Source organism: Bipolaris oryzae (assembly GCF_000523455.1).
Source record: "Bipolaris oryzae ATCC 44560 unplaced genomic scaffold scaffold_10, whole genome shotgun sequence".
Taxonomy (NCBI): Eukaryota; Fungi; Ascomycota; class Dothideomycetes; order Pleosporales; family Pleosporaceae; genus Bipolaris; species Bipolaris oryzae.
In genome coordinates, this window is record NW_006911286.1 from 173,449 (window position 1) to 191,791 (window position 18,343).

The window sequence follows — 18,343 nt, forward strand, 5'->3', positions numbered from 1 at the left end:
TGAGCACGGACCGCCCGCATCTGTGCAATGCGTCAGAACTGCAGTTCGTCAGACTTCACATCATGTTTGTTCGCAGTACTCGCAAAAGTCTCGCTGCAGCATCAAAACAGGCTTATGTGTGCCTACCATGTCTACACTTGACTAGAACTTGTCCATTGGGCGGTGTGCATCCTCTCACTACGTTCACAACACGATCTATCCAAACCGAATCCCAATCACCTCCATCGTCTCAAGATGGGACTTCTTTCCGCAAGCTCCTGAAAGACGCCACAAAGCAGCAGAAGAAGAAGGAAAAGGGATCTTCTGCAAGATCCTCTAAAAATTCCAAGGATGCGCGCTTGGAAAAGTGGGAATTGACTGTTGGCATCGAGGTGCATGCCGAACTCAACACAGCGCGGAAACTTTTCTCTAGCGCTGCCACTTCTGTCAGCGAACCCCCGAATACACATGTTTCCCTCTTTGACGTCGCATTTCCTGGAACCCAACCTCATTTCCAAAAGGAGACTCTTCTTCCTGCCTTGCGCGCTGCTATAGCCTTCCAATGCGAGATACAGCCTAAGAGCAGCTTTGACCGTAAACACTACTTCTACCAAGATCAGCCGTCCGGGTATCAGATCACGCAGTACTACGAACCATTTGCGAAAAATGGTAAAATTACACTCTACCCTCATGACTTTCCTGTCGGCGCGGCTCCGCATCCAGAACCTTTCGATATCGGCATCAAGCAAATACAGATGGAGCAGGACACCGCGAAGACCGTACAGCAACCACCCTCGACCCATCTGCTGGACTTCAACCGCGTCTCACATCCACTGATTGAGATCATCACACTCCCTGAAATTCACAACCCTATGGTAGCTGCCGTCGTTGTCCGAAAGATACAGAATATACTCAAAGCTGTCAACTCTTGTACCACTGGCATGGAGCTAGGCGGTCTTCGCGCCGATGTCAACGTTTCTGTTCGCCAGCGCCATGAGGACCCATCGAAATCCAATCACTCATACTCTGGTATCACTGGCTTGGGCCAACGGACTGAGATCAAGAACCTGGCAAGTGTCAAGGCTGTCGAGGATGCCATCATTGCAGAGCGTGATCGGCAGATTGATTTGCTTGAGGGTGGAGGTACTGTTGAAGGCGAGACCCGTGGGTGGACTCTTGGAAGTAAGACCACGAAACGGTTAAGAGGAAAAGAGGGCGAGATTGATTACCGGTACATGCCGGACCCCGATATTGCACCTGTGATTATAGCAGAGGTAAATCATGTGTTGACCTGCATCTCAAGACCAATGCTGACTGTCTTTAGGATCTAGTCGAGCACCTGAAAAACACCCTGCCAAAACTTCCCGATGTCAACGTAGATGTTCTCGTGCACAATTATGGCCTGACTACCAAAGATGCCATCACTCTTCTTTCATTTGATGATGGAGAACGTCTGGAGTACTACATGGATGTCGTTACCGAATCGGTCCGCCTAGCCGAAGAGCAACAGGACAGCGCTTCGTTACAAACCCTTGGAAAGATTGCAGGGAACTGGTATGTCTGATGTGTAGATTTCTTCGTGGATAAAGTCTAAATTATACATAGGGTGCTCATGGAGCTCGGCTCTCTGTTCAAAGACGAACCATGGGATTCTAGCCACGTTTCAGCCAGAGATCTCGCGGAAGTGATCTCATTTGTGCGCCGCGGAGAGGTTACATCACCGTCAGCGAAGCGTCTACTTGCGATCAAGTTTGAGGGAGATGCACGTAGAGTTCATGACATTGTCCACCAAGAAAACCTACTCTTACAGCCCCTGAGCCAAGAAGAATATGTCAACCTGGCAAAGACACTATTGGAAGAAAATCCCAAAATGGTCAAGGACATCACTGAAAAGGGTCAGGTAAAGAAGACTATGTGGTTTGTTGGACAGATGGTGGCGCGAGCCCCAGATGGTGGCGTTGAGCCTGGAAAAGCAAAGATAGTGTTACAGGAGTTGCTAGGGCTGGATGGAAAGGTGTGATAGTCTGGTGGATACCCTAATATAACTCGTCCCTGTTATTGTGGCGTATTGTCTACATATTTTTACTGTCTGCACTTGATTGCCGGCTGCTGTGATCCGGTACCTGACATCGTCAATGCTTGAAGTTCCACCGAATTAACACCTAATTTCAACACAACCGCATGATTGATGCCTAATGGCCAGCCCCCGATAATGACACCTGCGACAAAACAATCTTCAGATCGAAGCCCAGCTGTAAGGGTACGAGATAGGTGATGTAATCACGAAGCATTCGCCACGCAATTTCATCGATACCCTGTCTTTGGACCCAAAACTTGTATCATAAACCCACATGTCAACACACCAGCTCTCACACATCCCAATCCTACCTCTTGAAATTGTCAGTGTAACCGCAATGCTAAACCATCAAGCCTTGCACCCTGCTCAACAATGTCCACTGAACGGAGTTCGGCATTTGTCCGCGTTAGCGACCGTGTCGCTGTCATCCGATGTAATAGCAACACACTCAAACGGAGAATAGCACGCAGTATGGAACGAGGCGGCCTAGGCTGGAGGGGCGAGTCAGCACGACAGAAACTTGCCGCATCGCTCATTACGCATTATGCGCAGAGTGATAGTAGAGAAGATGTCAATAGAGAACGGGGAGGGAAACCGGAGCTTGAGTTGAATGAGGTTTACGAAAGAACTGATAGCATGGAGCCTCTGAGACGTGAGAAGGGAGTGGAAGAAAAGAACAAGGAGAGCTATGTAGGATGGCACATCCTGAATAGCAGGGAGATGAGAAAGAGAAGATTAGAAGAGGTGCAGGAAATGTATTTGCGCGGGGACCGTTTTGCTACTATTGTGAGTTCGCTTGTGCACGATCGCGAGTCGAGGAACAGATATGTAAACAGCTGATGTACTGAAAGCGCATACTAATCGCAAGACATGCAGATTGGTAGAGAACAAGAGCGAATGCTACAGCATGTGTTGAGAAGTTTCGCAGATACCGAACATGGGGATGAAGGGATGACGTTTTCATCACACCACGCTACTAGCAACGAGCAAGTCAAAGTATCAGCACCATCATCCAATCCCGACTCGGAAGTCAACGATCTAGTCTCCAACCACGCGCACTCGACAGCCGCTCTCCTCCGCAGTAACCCCGAATTCAATACTATCAACGATGTCAATATCACAAAAAACGAATGCTCTTCGGAACCTTACCCCTCCTGCGCACCAACCTCCTCCCTCGCCCAACCTCCTGCTACATGCCCACCACCATCCCGCCGCCCCATCACGCTCGCGCCCTCGACCGTGCATTCAAAATTCTCCGTATGGCCCTCTGACCACACCATCCCGTCTACAGTAGCGCCTTTGCATACGAATCAGCATCGTGTGTCGCCCGCACTAATTTCTTGTTCTTGCCCGTCCTTGTCTGCATCGGCATCGTCCCGGAGCCGCAGCCGGAGCGCGAGGCGGCGGGACCAACGGCACCGTCACGAGAACTTTGTCAAAGAGAAGGAAAGCGAGTGCGAAAATAACGATGACGATGGCATTCCCGGACGCAATGACGATAATGTAGAGTTTCCACCCAACCACCCTTTTCACGGCCTGGATGCACGCCAGAGACGAAGCTACTGGGACACGTTATCTTGCTACCACTCTGGCTCGTCGCGCTCGGCTTCGAGGAATTCTTCTTTGGTGGCAAAGCGCGGCACTGCTGCCCAGCCGAATTCGCTTTCTTTTTCACCTGTGCGCAAGGGCTTGCTGGATTCGCTGGCGCATCCGCATGGGGAAACAGCCACGTCAGGCATTGAGAACGCGTTTATTAGGAGCTTGAATCCCGGAGAGAGAAGGTCGGCGCAGGACACCATGGGTCGGATGTCAGAAGCAACGAGTAGAGTCGTGAGGTCAGTCAGGAGCGAGGAGAGTTTTACGACTACAGTACGGCAGGAAACGGGAGACGATGCAAGAGGGAGAAAGAGAAGCGGCGCCGATAGGCTTCGAGATACATTTGGTTGCGGACCCGAAAAATTTACTCCAGAGTTTCCTGCAAGAGCTGTCGAGAATGAGGTCCAGCCCCCCGATGTGGCTCCCGTGCCGAAGAAGTTCGGAATGGCGTATCTCGCCAGGAAAATGCGGAACCCCCAGACAATCTGGAAAAGGTCAAAGGAACAGTTGAGACAGGGGCAGGGAGAAGTTCAAGACGCAGGAATAGCAGCAGAGGAAGAAACCAGAGAGCACAATACCACGACACAGACACAAAACAGAGACCAAACGCCCGAGACGACTATCCCAGAACCCAAAAACGAAGACACGACGAACGAAAACAATCAAACCACGACCACTCACCCAGTTCAACCTCCAAACAAACTACAGCATACACCCGAACCCACCCCGCGAACATCTCCAATAACTCCACCTCCACCTCCCCTATCCACATCCACATCCACATCCACACCCGTAACCCCCACCGCCGCCACTCCCCGCTCACCCTCACCCTCACCAAACCTAAATCTATCAATCCCAAAGACCCGCTCATCCTCACAACTCCCCCACTCCCACCCATCCTCCCACCAACGCCGCTCCGCCTCCGCCTCAGCCTCTGGCTCTTCCCCCTCAAGCCTCAGCGACCGCCTACGCACCACACGCCTCGAAGACCTTCGCCTACGCTCCGAAACAGCGCAGGAGATACGGAATTTAATGTTGGATATTGATCGGGATAGGAAGGGGAGTATGACTTTTCCCCCCGTTAATACTACTAGCACGTCGAACTCTACTGCTGCTGCTACGGCTACGCAGAGAATAACTGCCACTCAGAGTGTAGCGACAACACCAGAACTCCCCGGAGGCTTCACAGTAGCGGATTCGCCGGGAAGTGGGGTTAGAGGGGCGTTGGAGAGGCATTTTCGCGTTAGGAGAGAGAGCCAGGATGGTGATGCTGCGCGGAATGAGCTAAGGTCCCAGGCCAGTACTGCGACGTTGCCGAGGAGTTATCGGGCCCCGGAGGTACATGAGTGAGTGGGCGGGTGGGTAGGAGGTGAGGGGAGAGGGGAGAGGGGAGGTGATTACATTTTACAAGGAAGAAAAAGGAGAAGAAGAAGAGGAGGGGGAGGGGGAGCACAGATAACATGAAAGATTAGTGGTATCCTTGCTTTGCATATATCAAGCCCAGGAACATAACGATTCACGCGGCGTCGTTGACGAAATGTTGCGAGAAGAAGAGCATATAAACAACACTCGGTTTATTTCGGCGTAAAGAGGGAGGCATGTGGATCTGAAAACGAGTAGAAGAGGAACTATGGGCGCAAGCATTTGGGAATATCTTTTATTATAGATAATGTTTGTAATGTAATGAAGCGATGAGCATGGTCCAGGCACGTCCCGTATGGTGTTGAAGGCAGATACCAGAATTGAAAGCATATTTCCAAGTATCCAAACTAGGTACGAAGGTTGTGATTTGGTGCAACATAAAATTCATAAGATCAAAATTCGTACAGACGTAATGTACGTTGCTCGTAACAGAGCTTCCTATGTGGCTGTGGAATGGCAAGATCTTGAGAGTTAGTATCAACAGACATCATTTCGGCTCAACATCACAGCATCACTTCAAGCAAAACACTCACGGCACATGCCCCAAGTACGTACAAACACTCACAGCCCACCCCCACGGGGCTGCTGGGTATCCAAAGGTTGATTCAGGAATGGTCATATTTTCTATGAAACATTCCTCAGCCACCACGCTGAACACGAGTCTACACAGGCCCGTAGGCACTGTGGACCCTTAAGACCCTATCCTTTTGTGTGATCCGAGACGCCATATCATGTACATCATGCTGTAACTGCTTATGCGACGAGCTGGACGACACCACCAGCCTCCTTGATCTTCTTCTCAGCCTCGGCGCTGACGTAGCGGGCGCGGACGACAATGGGGACGGCAGGGAGACGGCCCTTGCCGAGGACCTTGGAGTAGCCGTAGTCGAGGAGGTTGAGGACGGGAGCGTTTCCACCCTTGTTGGCGAGGTACTCGTCACGCTTCTCGGCGGGGATGAGCGACCAGAGCTTGTCCAGGTCTGCGACTGGTTAGGTCTTGAAGGTAGATATGCGACAGGGCCTCAGCTTACTGATTACGGGCTTCCAGAAAAGGTTCTGCATCTTGTGGAAGTAACGCATACCGACCTTTCCGAAGTAACCGGGGTGGTACTTGTCAATGTTGGTGCGGTGGTGGTGTTGACCACCCTAGATGTCTTGTTAGTGATATTACACGATCACATAGGACATGCCAAAACTTACGGCCATACCACGACCACCGGGATGCTTCCTGTGCTTTCCGACACGTCCGTGACCAGCGGAGACATCTGAACGAGAGTTAGCCTTCAATCTTCCATCGGCATTCCTGTTCCATCCCAGCGACTCGTCTTCCTTCCTCTATTCTTTCTCAAGGCGACGACTTCAGCGCAATCGCATTGATCGAGCCGCCGGAAAGAAGAATGCGGTCGGCAATCGAGTCGCTTGGAGGGAGCAGTATAGTGTAACGTACGGCCGCGGTGCTTGCGAGTCTTGGTCAGTCGGGTAGGCATGTTGACTGTCGCTGTTTGGTTAGTTGCGAGAGACTGAAAGTTCGATCGCTGAGGCTGTTTTGGTCCAGTGGGCGGAAGATCCTAAGCGAGATGGCGCTAACGACGGTGTACCAGTTTCTCCGATGGTCACGTGTTAACGGGTCTTTAGATAGCACAGCGAACATCAAAGCAAAAACAACATAGAGTCTACGTGATAAGAGTGAAAGAATTATGATGAAGATTTTGTCAAATTACATATTCCTATCTCGCAACAACCGAATGCGCCGCGCTCCCACCTTCGCTATGCAATACACACTCATCGACGCCCAGTAACACTTTTAGCCCCAGTACGGTGTTCGCAACCCGACAAAAGTCGATCCTACATCAGCTAGATCATCTTTCTTGGGTCGTTGTCCTGCAAGCTGTACAAGAGTTAGCGGAACTGGCCAGCAAAGTTACCGCACGATCAAAGTACCTCTAACTGTATATGCCTATGAACATGCACAAGCCAGTCTACATAGCTTTGCGCCTCATTGTTCCGGTCCTCGTAAAGCAATCTCGCGAACTCGTACTCTGATCCGTCGAGGCCTTGTCGTGCAAGTTGAACCGTAAGAGCTTTGGAGCCGCGTGTGGTGGCTAGGTACTGTAGGATGTTTCGTACTTGCGCATTGAGATGAGTTGCGAGAACTGGTAGTGAAGACTGGAATGGATCCAGTACTTTAAGGCTATTGTTGCCTTCACCAAAGAGGTCTTCGAGTAAATTGGGCGAGACTTGCGAGTGTAGCCATAGCAAACATATCTGACCGTTATCAACAATGTATGCGCCACCCTCCTCGAACTTAGAGAAGGATGCCCGTGTACATTCAGGCATGACCAGATGACCCTTTTCGTTCGCAAAGCCATCGCCAGCGTCGAGGTTGTGAATTGCGATGATTCGTGGGTAAAGATACAACGAAAGCTCCAAAGGCCCCATGGACTTGAGCATCCGCATGTCATGGACCCTCCTGTCCGTGGGCTCTTTACCGCCCTTGAAAGCGCGTGATTTGATCAAACCAAGAATGTACATGCTGAATTCCTTGAGGTTCTCCGGTAGTACGAGTTGGCCAGGAGGATTGTTGCCCGAAAAATTCTTCCTGTAACCAGAGAGAATGTCGACCGTCTTCTCCGTCAGAGCTCCCCTGATCTCCTTCAGGTTCTTCTCAGTCATACGAGCAGCAGCTTCCTTAGCAATGATATTCACCACTGCATCCTGGTCGACAAACTTCATGCACTCGCCGGTGTTTGCACTGACACTGGCCACGATGTTGCTACACCTTACTCGGCGCTCACCGTTTGCGGCTGTGTATAGGAGTGCACTCTGGAAGTGCGCATCGAGCTTAGGATCTAGCTTGCCATCATAGCTAAACATCACGCCAATAGCCTTGTCTTGATCAATGACTCCAAACTCCAAGTCAGCCCCGAATGTGTGGTGGTAGAAGTTGCCGTGGTAGGCAGAGACCTGCAGACCAGTCGAGCATCGAACCTTCATCAGCGCTTGATATCCGGTTTCTCGCGTGACCGTATGCTGGACCTCCTTGGAAAGTCTGAGTAGATCCCTAGGCGAATGGAAGTTTGGATAATAGAAGACTTCTCCGCCTGTTGCAGCAGATACATGCCCTACGACGAAGATTAGTAGCAGTTACGAGCGGATAATAATATCACCCACCTATTGTTGCAATATCCAAGTATCCTCCACTAGGCGCAGCAAGGAAAAAGTCGACGCCAATACCATTCTGTACCATCTTCTCGGCAAGCTTTTTGAAACCAGGATGCTCAGTCTGAAATAGCTTCTTCTCAGCGTCGGTGCCGAGCTGGTTGCCATCTTCGCGAAGTACAAGTCGGCCAGGACCCCAAGTAGGCAGTGCGGCTAGAGAGCACACTATCTTTCCGCCCGTTGCTGTTAGTGCCTGCAGCGCAGAGTTCAAAGTAGGAAGGAGAGCCGGTTCAGGACGATGGACTTCAGCGAACATGTTTGGTAAATTCGTAAGAAGCGAGGTGATGACGCCCTTTGACTCGACAGGATCGACGAACAAGCCTTCGCTGAATGGTAGAAAGGGGTCCTCAAGATCTGACATGACCAGCATCTGAGCACTGGTCAAGTTGGGGCTGAGGTTGTAGAAGTGCATCTCTCTGTCAAAGGTCACAATGCCGACCTTCGCACCCTTCGGTATCCGGCTCGTAGCTTCTGTCCCTTCTGCCTCGCCTCTTGATTCACCATATAGAGCACTCAAGATCCCCTCACAGAAACCATACAAGAAGCCGCGGTTCACAGCCTCAGAAGTGACGTCAATCAAGAACAGCCATCGTAAACCGACAGGCTCCTTGGACCAGTATTCCTTTGGTACCATAAAGTCGACCGTACCGAGGGTAAGTTCAGGTCGTTGCAACCGGTCTATTCGCACGCCAGCCATATCTGTAGGTGAAAAGTACTCCCCAGGGACATCGTTGGGGTAGCTGCAAAGATTGCACACAAACTTGTTACCACCGGATTTGAATTGCACAAACGGATTCATGTAAGCTCGACACCTTGTACATCTCGGTGGTCCCGTCTCGCCAAAATCTAGTACCGGGATTGGCTGTTCACCTTCCTGCTGAGCAGCCAGTGGTTGCAAGATCATGCCTAGTGGTAAAGAAGTTGCAGCAAGTGCCTGTGCAGTGAGTGGGATACTGTTCAGCGTCAAGCGTGCGTACTTGGGCGAGGAATTGCCCTGGTCAAAAGACACAAATGGAACAGTAGCTGGGGGTGGTAGGTGGTGCTCCATCGTAGGATATACGTGTTCCAGGTAGTATTTGGCCGGCGCATCTCGCGACTTCGGCACACTGGGTATCTGTTCGGGGTCCACACGTCCCTGTGCTGATCCTACGGCCGCTCCACCTGATTGATGCGGCGATGCCGCTGTCCGCGCAGCATACTGCATGGGAGATGCCTGAGCGCCAGGACTGAAGACTGGGTTCGCTGGTGCGGGAAACTGGCTCATAGCGGGGGTGACCTGAGGTTCGATCCATTGCGCTCCACCAACTTGAGGAGAGTTCTGGTTATTGAACTGAGCGGGTGTACCATTGGGAGACATGCCATTGAAAGCCTGTTGGCTTCCTCCAGGGCCCTCGATATTGTGGTATGCATGTCTGTTCTTCTTCTTAGGCTTTGGCTGTGCCACTTGATCCCCGCCTAACCCAACTGCGCCCATCTGCCCCGCCAAGTTATTGACATCTTCGTCGCCCTGGTACTGTGGATAGGCCTGCGGTGCCTGCTGGTGCGGAAAATATGACTCCTGCTGGACCGGCGTGCCGTACTGCGCGGACGCGCCTGCGTATTGATTCGGTGCTTGAGGAATCGCTGGGCTTCCGGCCTGAGAGTAGCCAGGAGGGCCCGCCCCAACTGGTGGTCGCCATTTGTTCTGTTCGTCCTGCATGTCCGCATCGTTCGGGTTGGGATAGCTCGCACCAGGAGCCTGATGCATAGGGTATCCGGACATGGTCGCGATAGCGCGGGGATGCTACACTCGAGTCGACAAACGAGATGGTTCGAGGCGGATTAAGCGTGTGGCCGGGGGGGGGGGGGGGCAACAGGACACGGAGCACTATTAGCGATATATCACGGGGCGAGCATTCTCTAGGAATTCGGCGCGGACGAAGGGACAGATATCGGGAATCAAGATTGATGATCTGTCTATTTTCTGGCCCTATGCTTTCCATACAATTACGTCCGTGCGCGCTTCCTCACATGCAAGACCAAGGTACAACCTGACAGTCGCGTGTTACCCATGCAGTCGATTTAATTAATTACCCCAGGAGAAGCGATACCTAGTGCTCCAATCGAGTGACGTGATATTATTCTAAGGGTATGCGGGAACCCTCAAGCCACCACGCATTTAAGTTTGCCAAAAAGCATCGTCCCATGCGATTGCGTCACGCTTCATTATCCGCAGGAGCCAGGCCAGGCGTATTGTCTTCTTGCACCATGGCTATGGACCCTCGGCATCCACAAATGCTGCCACTCTTCTTCGTGATCCTGTCTGGCTTTCCACAACCCCAGCTCTGACAACCGTCACAATTCCGGTTCAAGCGAAGAAAAAGATGTGCCGAATTCCTCATATCTTGTCCTTTATTCCAACTTATCAAGATGCGCCAGCCGCGTCAATACGACCTGTTTACTCGTCTCTTCAATCTCGCCCGCAAGGAACACCTCGTCGAGGATCGCATAGACCTACAATCATTGTCAGTCGTTTGACTTTCGCCTGCCTATTAACATTGCCTTATCGCCATTGAACAATGCTTCCCAACATCATCCCTCCGCAGCTTGTTGTACCGACACGTACCTTGTAAAAGTTGAATACCAAGTCCAGCTCACACACATTCCCAAAGAAGGCATCTAGCACCTCGACGAAGAAATGTATAGCCTCGAGGTACGCCAGCTCATTATCGTTTGTATCGACGCACGCGCAGAAGAAGAGGCCGGCATATCGACGGTACACAATCTTGGACATGTTGCGGAACTCGACAAAGTTGGACTGGTGTTTTTGGTCTCGCGGTGCAATCAGGCGATGTACCTGCCATAATTATGAGCTACTTCAAAAGTCTTTTGTATATACGATCGGTATTCGAGGTGTCGTGTAAGACGGACGTCTTGTGAAGAAGCGGTCGAAGGGGGAAGTGCGAGACTACATGGACGATGGTGGAATTGTTGCATACCTCGCCTTTCAGCTTGACTTTTTCATCATCCTAGGAGTTTGTTAGCAAATGCCTTCTCTTCCCTACATGCTTTGTAATGCAACTCACACTATACGGCGCATACCACTTGGCCAGCCGTGTCTTTCCCCTATGCAGTTCCGCCTGTTAGCACCAAAACAGACATCGGGTAGCACGACTGCAAACATACTGCCGATTCTGTATGAGGATGAATGAAAGCACCATATTCGCAATGTGCCTTTGAACAATAGGCTCGGCGCGCTGAAAGAGGTGTGACAGGGACCGCGGCTCAGAGGGATCAGGACTCCGTAAATGTCCATGGTCCATGCGCTAGCAACGGATCCCTGCATCACCTCCTCGGCGGGCGGCGGGCACAAGTCCACTTTTAGCCGCATATATCACGCTGTGGAGTTGATATTGGCTCCCGCTTTTTTGCAGATTTGGGGTAATACTATATTACATTAATATTGGACTTAGTAAAGCTATCTAGGAGAATACACCAGTGCATGGCCAAACAGAGCATGAGCGGCCTCATACGTAGCAGGTCTGATACCCACTATATCTACTCTGCACTCTCGTCAACGGCGGAAAATCGCTATCTGATACCTCTAAATCGCCCACAATACCATGTGTATCTGATGTTAATGTGCAGGCCACTTTCACACGCTTCGCATCGCTATTAGCGGGTGTCTTGGGAGAAGAGGTCGTGCGACGATACCTCCTCCTGCTCAACAAGGGTTTGAGAGAGCCCCCAGCTGTCGAAGAATCAGAGCTATCCGATAGAGCTGAATCACTTGCAGTGCCCAGAACTGACAATTCCGTGGCAGCTATAATGACATCGCTTCTATCTTCTTGGGGTGATGAAGTGTTCTTGCCAGCTCTTCTCCTTGCCATCTCTCCTTGTGTGACAATAGAGAGTGGTGAAGCAATACGCCCACTACCATTCTTCCTCCTCTCTACACTCGCTACCAGAGCAGTCCAAAGACTCAAAGTTCCATTCTTCCTTAGCGTTCTGACATCCTCGTAGTTTTCAGTCCCGTGGGTGCCTTTTAGGGTCGTGCTAGCAGGAGAATTGAGTGCTGATTTGGCGTCAGCTTCAACAACCGGGAAACCGCTTTCTACAGGTGTGTGTATGCCGAATTTCTTTCCCCATTTGCATTCGGATGGGTAGTCACACGTATTCCAACAGTCTTTTTCCTTGGTCGCAACATCTCCATCTTCTTTGCCCGCGGGCGAGGCTGTGCTTGCAGCATCTTTGTTCCTGGGACCATCTCTTCGCCATCTGCTCCAGTTCTTCCAGCCAGAATAGTCAAATTCGCTATTACAAGCACCTTGTTTCCTTGCACGTCGTACATAAGTTGATTGTCGCCATGCTTTTACAGTGGTTGTGCCGCTACAATAATAATGTCCGTCTTGTAGGCAACGCCTTGTGACATTCAAGCGGTAACTACAATGACACTGGTGACATGTCCACGTCCAAGGTAAAGGAGTCGGTGGTAAATCTGCCGTAGACTTCGTGCTCGTTTTTGAGCTTTGCTGGCCCTCTTTCTGAACTGATTGTGGGAATGGTATCGTGGGTGTAAAGGGTGGACGTGGTGAGAAGGGCGATGGTGGGATCGACAAGAATGAAGATTTAAAAGGCGCCGGAGATATTCTTAGAGAGCTTCTCATCTTGAAGTTTGATATGGTGAGTCGGGCCTTTGACAAAAGCAACTGCTTGTCCCTCGAAGTGTGCCTTGCTACACTGCGAAGACAAGAAAGAAACTTCAAAAGTGAGGGCAATCGCAATTACGGTGTGCTTTTCAGGGAGAGGTTACAAAAGATGCGAACTGACAGATATTTTTGTTTCTTGCTGTTAGGGAGAGCGTATCTCTTCTAAAACCAATCCGCCGATCACATCCTGTCACAGGTTTCAAGACGATTGTTCTCCTGCAAAGAAATAGAGAGACGGCAACTGGATAGTGGATAAAGACGGACTCGATAACAAATCTTTGTTGACATGAAGTAAAACCATGTTCCGGTGGTGCAACAGCAGTTCTTTGTCAAGGGAAGCCATTCGAGCATCAGCTGCATCATTTTCGAACACACATGTGCTTTGTCTAGAAGGCGCACAAACACGCAACACCCACTCTAGTGGCCTGAGTTTATTTCTGCCTAGGAGTACTTGTATGTATCATCGGGTACAATGTTTCTATTCTGGGTTGAGATCACGCTATCAGCCAAGCGGTTTTGTATTGCGAGCCGGCGCGATTTCCCTATCTAGGCGGTTAGGAGCACTGAACAAACCTTACATCTGCGCTGGCACGCAAACTCGCTTATATTTGTTGCATGGGTGTATGTTTTCATCCAACTTGAGGCAACACATGTCTAGGGTTTCGCCACATCTGGGTTCGGTGACGTGATTACCTGGCTAAAGATGGAGTGTTGCGGAAGGGCTATGGCGGGCTGCAACGCCATAGGGTGCACTCCCATTGTCACGTGCTCCTTAACAATAACAACGACAACGACTCGTACTAAGTTCGCCCCACATGCATTCCCGAACGCGTGGAACGCACCCAAGACATTTCTCACCGAGAACATGTTTCATAGCCCCGATATTGTCTTGGAGGACACGAAAGCCATTCCTGCTTGGGGAATCAATGAAATTCCCTCCCACTCTCCATCCCACCCTGCATGCGCTCTTATAGTACTGACGCATACCAGCCCATGCACACGCTTTGGAGACAGGGTCCTAAAATGGAGCGACTGCGGGATGCACGGAATATGTACTTTTTGTGAAAATCCACGACTCCGCTTTGATTACCTAGTAGTAAACGTTAATGGAGCGCTATGACTGGCCTTTTGGGTGGAGGTTAAAAGAAAAGATGCATGAGAGCAAAGACGCGCGTATAGGAACAGTAAGCACAATCCCGACGGCAGGTGAAGCGCATGCAGCATGCAATGATACTTTCTTGGCACGACAAGGAGATCGTGATATGGCTATTGGTATGGTGTGTATACTACTGTAAGTATGTGTATCTGTGCATATGAACTAGCAACCATCGTGCTTTGAGAGGATTCGATGTCTAGCACTAGGTATTGTGCTTAGCCGCAAGCTTATCGCGGTAGATTGACATCATCCGCACGGCGGGATCTGGGGTACAGCGACATGATAGGGTCTAGGCGTGGGCGATCATCCATGTGGAGGAGTAGGAGAAGATAAGCATTGACTCTACGAGTAGGCTTGGCAGCGGAAGATATATCGTTGGCCGGACGAATCGGGAGTTCTGTTGTTCTTGGTCTGATAAGGTTGCTGGGCATGGGATGTGAGGTGAGCACAGCCTCCTCGTACGTACAATTCAGCAGGGAAATTAGTCAAAGCAGCATGCATCAGCGGTCTGACAAAAACAAGGGGGGAAAGGGCCGATTTGGAGAGTTAATGATGAGCTCGTTCTTGAATTATGTACACTACATTTGTAAGAGAAAAGAATAGTTCAGGCATCTAGAAAAATAGAACAAAAAGCTCAGCGCAAAAACCAGAGCGCAGGTGGTATCTCGAAACAATTTGACTCTATAAAGTCGAAAGCAACAAAATGCAGATCGATACAAATACAAAAGCTTAGGTCTTAACCTGCTTTTCATTGTTGTGCTCGGAACCCATGGCAACAGCATGCCTATCACCACCAATGCCAGTATGGTCGTGGTCATGGCTGGAATTCTCCGACGGCGCCTTTCCCTCAAGCATCTGGCTGTGCTGGGGAATACCGTGGCGTTCTCCTTGAGGCACCGAGTGCTCGCCATCGAGGGGAGCACCCTTGGCAGGGGTCCACGCAAGGTAGTCACGGCGGACCTCGACGTAGTCGTAGGCGAACTCGCCAAGTTGGTCGTCATCCATACCAAGAAGCTCGGCCTCTTCGGACGCGCGAAGCTTCAGACCAGGAATCTTGTCGATGACAAAAGCGAGGATAGCGCTGACGACGAAGGAGTAACCAGTGCAAGCGGCGATATAAGCAATTTGCTTGTAGACAGCGGGCGCGTCACCGGTAATGGCACCAGCGGTCAGTCCGTTGTTGACACCGTCAAGACCAATGATGTAGTTGGCGCCAAAAATGCCGTTGAAGAACAGTCCCCACATGCCGGCGACGCCGTGCTCAGCGAATACATCGAGAGAATCGTCGATCTTGATCCAGAACTTGACTAGAGGTATGTGAGAAAATGACGTAAAATTGACGTTTAGGGTTCAACTTACTCTTGGTGGCAAAGTTAGCGACGATGCCAGTGGTAATACCGAGGACAACGCTGGCCCATGGAGGGATGAAACCAGAGGCGGGAGTAGCAGCAACAAGTCCAGAAATGGTGCCTGAGCACCAGCCGACCATGGACCACTTGCGAGCAAGACGCCAATCAAGAATAACCCAGGTCATGGCAGCAAACATGGCAGTAAGGTTGCTGTTCCAGCAGGCCATGACAGCGCGGAGATTGGCACCGAAAGCAGAGCCGCCGTTGAAGCCCAACCAACCAAACCAGAGGAACACGGTTCCGAGAGTGATCAAAGAGACGTTATGGGGGCGGAAGTTAAGCATCATCTTTTCCTGGCGGCGTCCGAGAATCATGGAGTAGGCCAAGGCGGTGCATCCAGACACGATCTCGACAGGACCGCCACCAGCATAGTCGAGGCCACCCCATTTGAAGAACCAGCCGTTTGCGTTCCAGGCCCAGTAAGCGACGGGGCAGTATACGATTGTGGCCCAAAGCCAGATGAAGACCATCATGGGGATCAAGCGACCGCGCTCGGCAACGCAACCGACAACAATAGCAGCAGTGACGGCGCAAAATTGTAGCTATGAGAGCGCGGTTAGCATATCTCTTGTGAGGTATGATGAGATCTGCCGTACCTGGTAGAAAGAGTACAGCAACTCAGGAATCAGAGGACTACCCTGGCTAGGGGCACCGAGTACGCCCTTGAGACCAAACTTGTCGAGGTTGCCGATGAAGCCATTTTTAGAGGGGCCGAACGCGAGCGAGTATCCCCAAAAGTACCATTGGAAGGTGATGACGGAGGCGGAGAACATGCACGCCCAGATGAGGGAGAGGGCGGACTTTCTGCGAGCAAGACCGGAGTAGAGGAAAGCTAGACCAGGAACCATGATCAACACCATGGCCGAAGCCACGAGGATGTAGGCCTGGTCACCCGCCTGGTACCATTGGTTGAGATTCTCGGTGACTACGAATACGCATATTAGTATGCTTGCGGGTATGTGTTATGACCTTGATTGCACAATGTGCTGCGCGCAACACGGGTGTCGGGCGCGGCACGTGCTTAATGGTGGTACATGGAGACTTGAACTTACCAGAATCACCACCAGTAACGGCATCGGTCCCATTGAATTGGGCGGGAGCACCGATCCATGAGTGCGACATGGCTGCGGAATTTGCTGGGAAACCGCCCAAGTGGTAAGGTTATCAAGGGGGTGTGGGCCTTGGAGAGGTAGGCGGAGAGGGAAGAGCTGTCTCACAAACAAGGCGTATGGAGAGGAAATGAACAGAGGATATAAAAGCTGGACCGGTACCAGTAATATACGGGAGCACCAGGGAGAAAGCGGAAACCCTACTGTAGATTACAATGGTTGCGCCGGGGCCTTTATGGATGAAGGGCTGACTGTGCTACTCTTATCTATCCTGGTCCACGGACCAGCACTCGAGGCAAAATAGACGAGGGTACATCAACCCACAGGCGCGCGACCGCCGTGGGGTTCGCGCCAGATCCAGAGCTTGATCGCTTTTTTTGCCGGTCGATGTCGAACTGCGTCATGGTAGGCGTTTGGCCTTATCTCGCCGCGAGCGGAAGCGTGACGGGGCGGGTTAGATAATGAGACCAACACCCACCTAGCGGCAGCATTGCGGGAGCTGGGAAGGACAGCCTCGCACCGTGGGCTCTTTGTCGGCGACTCAGAATGATTTCTCGCAGCCACGGGAGGCATTGTCCGCCATATCCTGGGGGCGGGAGTGCTTGGCGAGTGGGAGGCTCCATGTTGCGTTGTGTCAATTGCATTTCATGCCAGAGATAAGCATCCAACGGCGGCCAATCACGGCCTGCATCGGAGCGATATGCGGCTAGCCCGATTCGGACGCCTGCCTGAACCCGGCCGTCCCCTGCGACGCCATCATGTCAACGACGCCCACAAACGCCCTCGCCGTCCCTGACCACGAAAGAGTGTGAGTGGTGATGCCACTCGTCCGTCGATGCGATAAGCCCGAGGATGCCTCGTTTGAGACGCTGCCGGTAATAGCACAGCTTCGACATGGTTTCCTGCCCGTAGTTGCCCAAGTCGCCGGCGCCCAACAAACCTTCATGAAACCCAGCCTGTGAATATTCGGCAGCCATTTTTGGCGCTACGCCGTGCACGCACGCCCTGCCGGATGACCGAAATGTCAGCAAATCGCCTGCCGTTGAGCACGGAGACGGTCCTGTGTCGCTGGTACCAGACACGACCGCGCTCACCGTCGTACCAGACGGACAGTTTTTCATCTCCTACTGCATGGGCTGCATGGACAGTACATATGTAGTGTAATGTACAAATCCCGCCATTCGGTCATCCAGGTTGTTGCCATTCTTGGTTCCAGTGAGCCGGTTCTCTCGCCGCCTCAGGAAGAGAGCCTAATGGGTGGCTTACACCGATCTTCCCAGGAACGCCTGTCATATGTCCTGGCCGGCAGTGGCGCGCCTTTGCACAAGCAATTACATAAGTATCCCATGATTCCCTCTCACAATCTTGAACAGTCAGCAACACTACAAAAAATTGCCATGAGCAGCTGAAAGCCCTCGTCGTATACTTTCGCACACCAACTCTGGCTACCACGCGGCATACATGCTTACATATATTGTACCTACATGGTATGTATGCACGCCCACAGCAGGGTCCGACTGCGGACCAGTCTTTCTTTCAGCTGCCGTACCCATTCGGCAGCTCTTGTCGGTAAACTGTCGTGAAAGCATCAGAGTCTCGCTAGAAGCAAGAGAGTGGGGCCGTGTCGACCTCTCCACGAGCCCGCCACGGCGGCGATGCCTCAGGTTCACAAAGCGTGGGGAAAGCTC

The 18,343-nt window shown here is 51.5% G+C and overlaps 7 protein-coding genes across 7 annotated transcripts; 2 read left to right on the plus strand and 5 right to left on the minus strand.

The window, feature by feature from the left end:
* Positions 1-62: 62 nt before the first annotated feature.
* On the plus strand, positions 63-1,999 carry COCMIDRAFT_83510 (uncharacterized protein; the record flags this gene model as incomplete). Its single annotated transcript, XM_007685497.1, has 3 exons — positions 63-1,253; positions 1,304-1,533; positions 1,585-1,999. 3 exons carry the CDS (start codon positions 63-65, stop codon positions 1,997-1,999), a joined length of 1,836 nt encoding a protein of 611 aa, XP_007683687.1.
* Positions 2,000-2,428: 429 nt separating this feature from the next.
* On the plus strand, positions 2,429-5,002 carry COCMIDRAFT_1457 (uncharacterized protein; the record flags this gene model as incomplete). Its single annotated transcript, XM_007685423.1, has 2 exons — positions 2,429-2,842; positions 2,933-5,002. 2 exons carry the CDS (start codon positions 2,429-2,431, stop codon positions 5,000-5,002), a joined length of 2,484 nt encoding a protein of 827 aa, XP_007683613.1.
* An 825-nt stretch (positions 5,003-5,827) lies between these two features.
* Positions 5,828-6,561, minus strand: COCMIDRAFT_83632 (uncharacterized protein; the record flags this gene model as incomplete). The annotated part of the gene is made up of 4 exons (XM_007685498.1): positions 5,828-6,054; positions 6,106-6,220; positions 6,275-6,339; positions 6,522-6,561. The coding sequence occupies 4 exons, from the start codon at positions 6,559-6,561 to the stop codon at positions 5,828-5,830; spliced, it is 447 nt and encodes a 148-aa protein (XP_007683688.1).
* Positions 6,562-6,878: 317 nt separating this feature from the next.
* COCMIDRAFT_1459 (uncharacterized protein) lies at positions 6,879-10,055 on the minus strand (the record flags this gene model as incomplete). The annotated part of the gene is made up of 3 exons (XM_007685424.1): positions 6,879-6,962; positions 7,016-8,196; positions 8,246-10,055. 3 exons carry the CDS (start codon positions 10,053-10,055, stop codon positions 6,879-6,881), a joined length of 3,075 nt encoding a protein of 1,024 aa, XP_007683614.1.
* A 629-nt stretch (positions 10,056-10,684) lies between these two features.
* COCMIDRAFT_83493 (uncharacterized protein) lies at positions 10,685-11,493 on the minus strand (the record flags this gene model as incomplete). Its single annotated transcript, XM_007685499.1, has 5 exons — positions 10,685-10,786; positions 10,899-11,129; positions 11,272-11,301; positions 11,359-11,398; positions 11,459-11,493. The coding sequence occupies 5 exons, from the start codon at positions 11,491-11,493 to the stop codon at positions 10,685-10,687; spliced, it is 438 nt and encodes a 145-aa protein (XP_007683689.1).
* A 306-nt stretch (positions 11,494-11,799) lies between these two features.
* On the minus strand, positions 11,800-12,939 carry COCMIDRAFT_83550 (uncharacterized protein; the record flags this gene model as incomplete). Its single annotated transcript, XM_007685500.1, has 1 exon — positions 11,800-12,939. One exon carries the CDS (start codon positions 12,937-12,939, stop codon positions 11,800-11,802), a length of 1,140 nt encoding a protein of 379 aa, XP_007683690.1.
* A 1,927-nt stretch (positions 12,940-14,866) lies between these two features.
* Positions 14,867-16,668, minus strand: COCMIDRAFT_32848 (uncharacterized protein; the record flags this gene model as incomplete). The annotated part of the gene is made up of 4 exons (XM_007685459.1): positions 14,867-15,444; positions 15,497-16,088; positions 16,143-16,471; positions 16,599-16,668. 4 exons carry the CDS (start codon positions 16,666-16,668, stop codon positions 14,867-14,869), a joined length of 1,569 nt encoding a protein of 522 aa, XP_007683649.1.
* Between the last annotated feature and the right edge of the window lie 1,675 nt (positions 16,669-18,343).